The 9,229-nt window shown below is 51.8% G+C and overlaps 2 protein-coding genes and 1 non-coding gene across 3 annotated transcripts; 2 read left to right on the plus strand and 1 right to left on the minus strand.

The window, feature by feature from the left end:
* Nucleotides 1-157: 157 nt before the first annotated feature.
* tm4sf21b (transmembrane 4 L six family member 21b) lies at nt 158-4,347 on the plus strand. Its single transcript, XM_067261573.1, has 6 exons — nt 158-470; nt 1,298-1,359; nt 1,706-1,709; nt 2,743-2,894; nt 3,361-3,547; nt 4,056-4,347. The coding sequence occupies exons 1-6, from the start codon at nt 282-284 to the stop codon at nt 4,056-4,058; spliced, it is 597 nt and encodes a 198-aa protein (XP_067117674.1). The 5' UTR covers nt 158-281; the 3' UTR covers nt 4,059-4,347.
* A 158-nt stretch (nt 4,348-4,505) lies between these two features.
* trnaw-cca (transfer RNA tryptophan (anticodon CCA)) lies at nt 4,506-4,577 on the minus strand. Its single transcript has one exon. It is a non-coding gene; the product is annotated as a tRNA-Trp (tRNA).
* Nucleotides 4,578-5,707: 1,130 nt separating this feature from the next.
* On the plus strand, nt 5,708-8,509 carry si:dkey-3k24.8 (lysophosphatidic acid receptor 6). Its single transcript, XM_067261994.1, has 2 exons — nt 5,708-5,831; nt 7,490-8,509. The coding sequence occupies exon 2, from the start codon at nt 7,496-7,498 to the stop codon at nt 8,507-8,509; it is 1,014 nt and encodes a 337-aa protein (XP_067118095.1). The 5' UTR covers nt 5,708-5,831; nt 7,490-7,495.
* The last annotated feature ends 720 nt before the right edge of the window (nt 8,510-9,229 follow it).

A 9,229-nucleotide genomic window follows, 5' to 3' on the forward strand; every position in this document is an offset into this window, starting at 1 on the left:
CTTTTACGGCCCCGGCCACATCACATGGTCCTGATACAGAGGCCTCGCCCTGAGGGGTGTGAAATCTACCCTGTCACCAAGCCCCTCCTCCACAACCCCCCCAGCTGGATATTTAAACAATCGTCAAATCCTCCACCTCCACCCACTCAGACAGAACCAGGCACCAGGAGAGAGAATACCCTCATCACCTCCTCCAACCTCCACCCGAATTCTGTTTACCTTTCCCGGTTCCAGTTTCCTGTTTGTGTTTCCGTTGCGGTGCGGCCAGTCAGACATAAACCATGTGTACGGGGAAGTGCTCCAAGGTGATCGCCGTGCCTCTGTACGTAATGGCGCTGGTGTCGGTGGTGTGTAACATCATGCTGTTCTTCCCCGGGTGGAGCACAGAGTACGCCAAGCTGGACGGCGACGAGGCGCGTCTCACCGAGGAGGTCAAGTACATGGGGGGGCTCATCGGAGGAGGGATCATGGTGAGTTTTGGCTTCTCCTCTCCTGTTTCGTTGTGCTTCGTTCTGTTGTACTTGGCTCTACTCTACTGCTCTACTCTACTGCTCTACTCTACTCCTCTGCTCTCCTCTGCTCTGCTCTACTGTAGTCCTCTACTCTGCTCTACTGTAGTCCTCTACTCTGCTCTACTCTGCTCTACTCTGCTCTGCTCTACTCTGTTCTACTCTGCTCTACTCTGCTCTGCTCTACTCTACTCTGCTCTGCTCTGCTCTGCTCTACTCTAGTCACTACTCTGCTCTGTTCTGCTCTGCTCTGCTCTCCTCTGTTTCATTCTGTTATGACCTTTCATGTTTTGTGTTAGTTTCCAACATTCAAGTCCTGTCATGTTTGTGTTCTGTTTCATGTAGAGTTGGTTGGTCCTGTAGAGTTGGTTGGTCCAACACAATTGTCAAAAGCTGTTGGTGGTCCTCTGCTGTCTGATATTAAACAGACCCCCTTCCCCTCCCCTCCCTCCCTCCCTCCCTCCCCTCCCTCCCTCCCTCCCTCCCTCCCGCCCTCCCTCCCTCCCTCCCTCCCTCCCTCCCTCCCTCCCTCCCTCCCTCCCTCCCTCCCTTCCCTCCCTCCCTCCCTCCCTCCCTGCCTCTCTCCCCTCCCCTCCCTCCCTCTCTCTCTCTCTCTCTCTCTCTCTCTCTCTCCTCTCTCTCTCTCTCTCTCTCTCTCTCTCTCTCTCTCTCTCTCTCTCTCTCCCTCCCTCTCTATCTCTCTCCAACCTGTTTCTTTTTTACTGCTCCCTCAACCTCACTCCTCCCTCCATCCCCCTCCCTTCCCCCTCCCTCCCCCCTCTCTGCAGATCCTGGTGCCTGCCATCCACATCCACCTGACCAGCAGTCAGGGTTGCTGTGCCAACCCGCTGTGGGGGTGAGTCCCTCCTCAGAAGAACCCGACCTCACACTGTTATATAAGACCTCACATCCCATTACCCCCACCTCACACTGTTATACAAGACCTTACATCAAATAATAATAATAATACATTTTATTTAAGGCTCCTTTCTCAGCACTCAAGGACACCTTACAAGACATTAAAAGTAGCAAATGACTCAAATGATTCAAGTGTAACAGATTCAGATTTCGATTCTGTAAAATGTGCTGATTATGGGAACTACCCCCACCATGAGGGCTGGGGGGACTGGGAACTCATCTCAGACTAGCAGAGCTGGCCTGGGGATCAGGTGGGAGTGATTGTGAGTCACATGGAGAGGTGTTTCCCTGGTCCTGGGTCAGTCACTTCCAGCAGTGAGTTAGTTAAGATTCGAATACGTGAATTCTGAATCCCTGAGGCGCAGGGAGTGAATGAGGAGGCTTGGCCCTGGGCTGTTTGTTACCTCAGATACGGTGACAGATGGTCGAGGAAACAGACAGTTATTTTACTTGAGCGCCCCCTGTTGGTGAAAATAGTGTCATTTATGAACAAGATCACTTGGGCGTTTCCTAAATTACACACGGAGACATTGGATGTGAAATCCCCAGTGTTCAGCTGGGATAGTATTTCGTTACGTCCTCATTCGTGTGATGATTCCAACTGTTAAACCCTAACCCTTAAATCTTCAATGTGATCCTGTCTCTCTCTCTCCCTCTCCCTGCCTGTCTCTCTCTCTCTCCCCCTCTCCTGCCTGTCTCTCTCTCTCCCTCTCCCTGCCTGTCTCTCTCTCTCCCTCTCCCTGCCTGTCTCTCTCTCTCTCCCTCTCCCTGCCTGTCTCTCTCTCTCCCTCTCCCTGCCTGTCTCTCTCTCTCCCTCTCCCTGCCTGTCTCTCTCCCTCTCTCCCTCTCCCTGCCTGTCTCTCTCTCCCTCTCCCTGCCTGTCTCTCTCTCCCTCTCCTGCCTGACTCTCTCTCCCTCTCCCTGCCTCTCTCTCTCCCTCTCCCTGCCTGTCTCTCTCTCTCCCTCTCCCCCCCTGTCTCTCTCTCTCTCTCTCTCCTCTCCCTGCCTGTCTCTCTCTCCTCTCCCTGCCCTGTCTCTCTCTCTCTCCCTCTCCCCTGCCTGACTCTCTCTCCCTCTCCCTGCCTCTCTCTCTCCCTCTCCTGCCCTGTCTCTCTCTTCTGCCTCTCCCCTCTCTCTCTCTCCTCTTCTCTCTCTCTCTCTCTCTCTCTCTCTCTCTCTACTCCTCTCTTCTCTCTCTTCTCATCTCTCTCTCTCCTCCTCCTCATCTGCCCTGCTCCTCCTCTCTCTCTCTCTCTCTCTCTCTCTCTCTCCCCTCCCTGCCTGTCTCTCCCTCCCTGTCCCTCCCCGTCTATAGATGTTCCTGTCCATCGGTTTCGCAGCGGTGGGTGTGGCGGGGGCCCTGTACAACCTGGCCGTGGCAGCTCTCGGTCTGAGCAATGGTCCTCTCTGCCTCTGGAGCAATGCAGGCCACCCCATCCCCAAATGGGGAACCCCCTTCGCTAACAAGTACGAGAATGTACCGTCTGTCTCACCGCCTGTCTGTCTGCCTGTCTCACAGGCAGTGAGACAGTCAGACAGACAGTGAGACAGTCAGACAGACAGACAGACAGACAGGCAGTGAGACAGACAGACAGACAGGCAGTGAGACAGTCAGACAGACAGGCAGTGAGACAGTCAGCCTGTCTGTCTGCCTGTCTCACTGTCTGTTTGTCTGACTGTCTCACTGCCTGTCTGTCTGACTGTCTCACTGCCTGTCTGTCTGTCTGTCTCACTGCCTGTCTGTCTGTCTGTCTGTCTGACTGTCTCACTGTCTGTCTGACTGTCTCACTGCCTGTCTGTCTGACTGTCTCACTGCCTGTCTGTCTGTCTGTCTCATTGCTTGTCTGCCTGTTTGTCTGCCTGTATGTCTAACCATCAACAAAAAAACTGAAATCCCGTCTTCCTCACCGTCTCCCCCCCCCCCCCCCTGCAGTAACGGGAGTTACCTGGGCGACAGAGACTCGTGGGCCTGGTGCAAGGAGCCGGAGAACGTGGTGGAGTTTAACGTGGGCTTGTTCTCCACGCTACTGGTGGCTGGTTCCCTGGAGCTCATCCTCTGCGCCGTCCAGATGGTCAACGGACTGTTTGGCTGCCTCTGCGGCACCTGCGGCGGCAAGGAGGTGAGGAAGGGGGAGGGGAAGGAAGGGGGAGGGGAAGGAAGGGGGAGGGAGGGAGGGAGGAAAGGGGAGGGAGGGAGGGGGAGGTGAAGAAGGGGGAGGGAGGGAGGGAGGGAGGGGGAGGGAGGGAGGGGGGAGGTGAGGAAGGGGGGAGGGGAAGGAAGGGGGAGGGAGGGAGGGAGGGAGGAAGGGGGAGGGAGGGAGGGATAGGAGAGTAGAGGGTGAAGTGAAGGTGAAGGACAGGGGGAGGGGAGGGGAGGAGGAAGGGAGGGAGGAATGAGAGGGAAAGGGAGGGAAGGTGGAGGGGAGGGGGGTAGTAAAGGTGAACTGAAGAATGTGGGGGCTAGGTAAGAAGAGGGGGAAGAAAGGAGAGAAGATTGGCAGGAAACGAGGGAAAGAGGGAGGGGAGAGGAGGGAGGTGGAGGAGAGGAGACTGGAAGGAAAGAAAGAGAGAGAGAGAAGAGAGAGATATCTCTTTTCCCAAACCTTTGATTGCTTCTTATCATTGCAGTGATAGCCTCAACCACAATGGACCATGACCACTTGACGGAAGACATGATCTGCAACCCCACCTGACCGTACTACACTCCTGTTTCAAGAGGAATGAATGGTCACCCTGTTGAGAAGTGGTCGACTGTAGGCTGGTGTATTTATGATGGACAGCTGCTCTTGTATGCAAACACATTGATTGTAATAATCATAAGCCGATATATTTTGCATTTTGTAAATTGTATGTTTATATGTTTTACCAGATCTATTCTTAACACCCGCAAAATGTTTTGTAATAAAGATGTGAAAATGAATTATCTCTGCAATTTTCATTTTTTTACCTTTAAATTATTTGAGTTTTTATATCTTTCAATGATAAGTTTGGATTCTAGTTTGGTCATGACTAAGATATTGCACAAACTGCGTGTAATAGTCTGTTGTTAAAAACACTATAACCGTTGGTCAAAAAGACTGACCCCGACGTGATTTGAACACGCAACCTTCTGATCTGGAGTCAGACGCGCTACCGTTGCGCCACGAGGTCTACTAAGATGCGGAAGTCTATTAAGGTATATAAAGTACATTTGTAAACAGATAGTGCAATAATTACTAATGTAAATGCAACAGCTTTCATTTAAAACGATATGTATATTAAAGCTAAACGTTTGCTTTCAACCTATTCAATTCCCACGATAGCTACGTTGCTGTTTTATCCAGTTTGCTAAGAGTAACATATTCAGTAAAACGCTTAACACGCAAACAGACTTTTACTCTTTAATTCAGAAATTAGACTGTCAGAGGGATTTGCAGCTATGACTAGGCAAACTAAATGAATAAACTCAGCCTACTACCTTTTCTCTTTCTGGTCACGTACAAGCAGTGTAAAGCAAGGCCTATATTTCTTCTTCACTGTGTCCCTTTGTAACTGAGAACTTCCAGTGAGGCTGTGTGTGTGTGTGTGTGTGTGTGTGTGTGCGTGTGTGTGTGTTCTCGATCAAGTGAGGCATTGAAGGGAATCCCATAAAACTCAAATAAATACAGCCAGTGATGGCACTGGCATCAGAGGGGTGAAGGAAGGGAGGAGGGCATTAGAGAAGTGAGTCTGAGACTCAGAACAAGGACACAGGTCGTCCAGCATCACTGCAGACAGCTCTGAGGAAGTATATAGAGAACAGGAAGAGAAGGGAGAGTGTGTATGTGTACGAGAGAGAGAGTGTGCGTGTGCGAGAGAGAGAGTGTGTGTGTGCGAGAGAGTGTGTGTGTGTGCGAGAGAGAGAGAGAGAGTGTGTTTGTGTGAGAAAGTGTGTGTGTGTGCGAGAGAGAAAGAGAGAGAGAGAGTGAGTGAGAGAGAGAGAGAGATGTCACAGTTTGCTATTTCCTGATGCTTCAAACAGATACAGTGATGTGAAAACTGAGAGACAAGTTTACACCCGAGAAGACCGTCAGATACACAGACGAGCTGTGTGAGAGACCAGCCAACCAGCCAGTCAACCAGCCAGCCAACCAACCAGCCAACTAATCAGCCAGCCAGCCAATCAGCCAGTCAACCAGCCAGCCAGCCAGTCAGTCAACCAGCCAGCCAGTCAACCAGCCAGCCAGCCAACCAGCCAACCAACCAGCCAACTAATCAGCCAGCCAGCCAATCAGCCAGTCAACCAACCAGCCAATCAGCCAGACAGCCAACCAGCCCGCCAGACAGACAACCGGCCAGCCAGCCAGTCAATCAGCGTGCCACAAACAGAGATGTGCTGACCATCATAAGGATCGTAACCATCCTCTACTCTGCAGCCCAGAACAGGTAAATGTCTTTCAGATCTCTTTTCTGTCCTCAGCAAAGCTTGAATTGTTCCAATCGTTAAATCGCTGGAAATTATGTTGGAATGTTTTCTAGATCAATCTGCATGAATTCTCATTCATTTGTGTCTGGCCTGTAATTTTAAGGTATATGGAATCTTAAACACTTGAAGAAAAATACACCATATGCATTTTACATTTTCCTTAATATTCCTTAAATGTTACATTTTTTATCAGTTAGATTATATGCATGTGTGTGTTTGCATGTATGCATATATTTGTGTGTCTATGTATGTGTGCTGTAGATGTGTGTGGGTGTGTAAGTATGTATATTTGAGTATGTGTGTATGCATAGGTTTGTTTGTATGTGTGAATACATTGTGTACGTGTATATACATATGCATGAGTTTGTGTGTGTTTTGTACCATACGTGTGTGTGTGACGTGTATGTGTGTGTGTATGTGCAGGAGTCAGGTGGCTGAACGGTTAGGGAATCGGGCTAGTTCGATTCCCGGCTATGCCAACCAAAAATGACGTTGTGTCCTTGGGCAAGGCACTTCACCCTACTTGCCTCGGGGGAATGTCCCTGTACTTACTGTAAGTCGCTCTGGGTGCCTTGCCCAAGGACACAACGTCTGATAAGATGTAAATTCTGGAGAAGACAGGCCGGAAGGAGTCATGACAAAGGAAAGGAGTTGACTTGGGTTTATTAGTCGAGCGGCCCGGATCAAACAATCAGTTCAAGACAAACTGATGGCATGAGTGAGAACTCTGTCTCTCAATCGTGTTTAAATACTATAGAATGCACAGAATTGCTTCCTTACCGGGTCTTCAGTGGTCAATGTATTGACACACTAGAACGTTCAGCAGGTGAAGTGGTCGTTAATCACATAAGCCTTATTTGTACATGATTTTCCTCACTGTCTCCCCTCAGTCTGGACTGCATGCTATATTCTGCTCAGAGGGGGCCTTGCTGCATGACCTCTTGACCTTACAGAGACACAAGCTGTACATGTACCCAGAAACTCTGCCTTACAACGTCATTTTGGCACGGCGGGGAATCGATCTGGCAACCTTCTGATTACTAGCCCGCTTCCCTAACCGCTCAGTCACCTGACTGCTTATCTGTGTGTGTGTGTGTCAGAGAAAGAAGCATCAGGTTAGTGGGTGATGGGTAAAAAAGAGAGTTGAGTTCTGCTGTTCCAAGCCGTCTGTGGTCGATGGTGTTTTCACAGGAAACCGTTGTGTCTTAGTGGTGTCTTAGATTTCCCATGAACAGTTAAAGCGGTTCACAGAAAACTTCTTAACAGCTTCATACTTTTTTTGCTTTTCTGATGTGTGAATATCTTTCTCTCCACCTCTCTATCCCTCTTTGCATTCTGCTTATCCCTCACTTTATCCTTCAATCTCCCCCCCCTCTCTCCCTCTCTTTCACTCTATGTCCCTCTTTCTCTCTGTTTGTTTTCGAATGTGTCTGTCTTTTGCTCTTACTCTCGCTCTCAACATTTCTCTGCCTCTCAACATTTCTCTCTTTCTCCCCCCCCTCCCTCCCCCCTTCTTCTCTCTCTCTCCCTCTCTCTCCATCTCTCTTTCTCTCTCTCCATCTCTCTCTCTCTCTCTCTCTCTCTCTCTCTCTCTCCATCTCTCTCTCTCTCCCTCCAGATCGACATGTCCATCAACACCTCCCAGGCCTGCCTCACCGGCAGCGTGGGCGGCGACCCTCTCTTCGTGGGCGTGTACTCCACCGTCTTCCTCTTGGGTCTGGTGCTCAACCTCACCGCCCTGGCTGTCTTCTTCTGCCACGGCAAGTCGCGCTCGCACACCATCGTCTACATGACCAACCTGGCTCTGGCCGACCTCCTCCTGGTCCTCACGCTCCCGGTCAGGGTGTACTACCACCTGGGCCTCGCCCTCCTCCCCCAGTGGCTGTGCGACGGCGTGGGTCTGGTGCTCCTGGCCAACATGTACGGCAGCATCTTCCTCCTGGCCTGCATGTGCCTGGACCGCTGCCTGGCCGTGTCCTTCCCCATGTCTCCCAGGGTGTGCGAGGCTCGGAAGAAGGCCCCGCTGGTGTGCCTGGGCGTGTGGGTGCTCACCGTGGGAGCCAGCCTCCCCACCTACATCTCCCAGCGGTGGGAGAAGGGCGAGGAGACCAACGACACAAGCTGCTTCGGGAGACTCCCGGTCTACACCACGCAGCCGGTCACCCTGGCGTCCACGATGACGGTGGGCTTCGGCCTGCCGTTGGCGGTGATGCTGGCGTCGTCCTGGGGGCTTCTGAGGGCCATCGGGCGCAGCGCCGCCGCCGCCAAGACTGAGCTGGTGGACAGCAGGAAGATCCGGAGGATGGTCGCCACCAGCCTGGTCATCTTCCTCGTCTGTTTCCTGCCCTATCACTGCATGCTGGTGTTCCTCTACGTCTACAGGACGGATGTTCCCTGCCCCCTGCTGGCGGCGTACCGCTACAGCCTGATGTTGGCGTGCCTCAACGCCATGCTGGACCCACTGGCGTACTACTTCACCACGGAGACGTTCAGGAAGAGGATGGACGTGGGGGCCATGAAGAGGATGTTTTCCCTCCGCAACAGCAGCTCCACCGAGGTCCAGCACAAGTCACGAGGGCCGCTCAACAGAGAGCTGGAGGATGTGCTAGTGGGCCTATCAGGGATGAGGGGTTGTTGACATAGGCCTATCAGGGATGAGAGGTTGTTGACATGGGCCTATCGGGGGATGAGGGGTTGTTGACATGGGCCTATCGGGGATGAGGGGTTGTTGACATGGGCCTATCGGGGATGAGGGGTTGTTGACATGGGCCTATCGGGGGATGAGGGGTTGTTGACATGGGCCTATCGGGGATGACGGGTTGTTGACATGGGCCTATCGGGGATGAGGGGTTGTTGACATGGGCCTATCAATGCCTGAAGATCGTTCACACGGGCCAATCAGGGCTTTGAGATTGCAAACGTGAGCCAATCGTGTTTTCCGGTGGCTTCTCACTGTGCCTTTTTTTCTTCTACTTCGCTTTTCGCTTCGATTTGTATAGCCCTTTTTACACACAAGCATGTCACAGAGGGCTTCACATACGCCCATAGACCTGCTCCTCAACCAACCTAAACCCTCAAGGAAGACAAGGAAAAACTCCCAGAAAAACTCACTGCAGGAGAAAAAATGGAAGAAACCTTGGGAGGAGCAATTCAGTGAGGGATTCCCTCCTCCAGAGACGGTTGGGGAAAGACAGGAGCAGAACACAGGTTTAACATAATCATACAGCAGGGAAGTGTCAATGGGTTTTGAAACAGCAAAATCCATTGTTCAACTTGGTAAATGTAGGAAGGGACCGGGAAACTCGCTGTGGCCCGTCATGGAGACTGGTTTCCGGTTGGCGACCAGGTCCAGCGTGGG

The sequence above is a fragment of the Osmerus mordax genome, chromosome 23 (assembly GCF_038355195.1).
Source record: "Osmerus mordax isolate fOsmMor3 chromosome 23, fOsmMor3.pri, whole genome shotgun sequence".
NCBI classification, from domain to species: Eukaryota; Metazoa; Chordata; class Actinopteri; order Osmeriformes; family Osmeridae; genus Osmerus; species Osmerus mordax.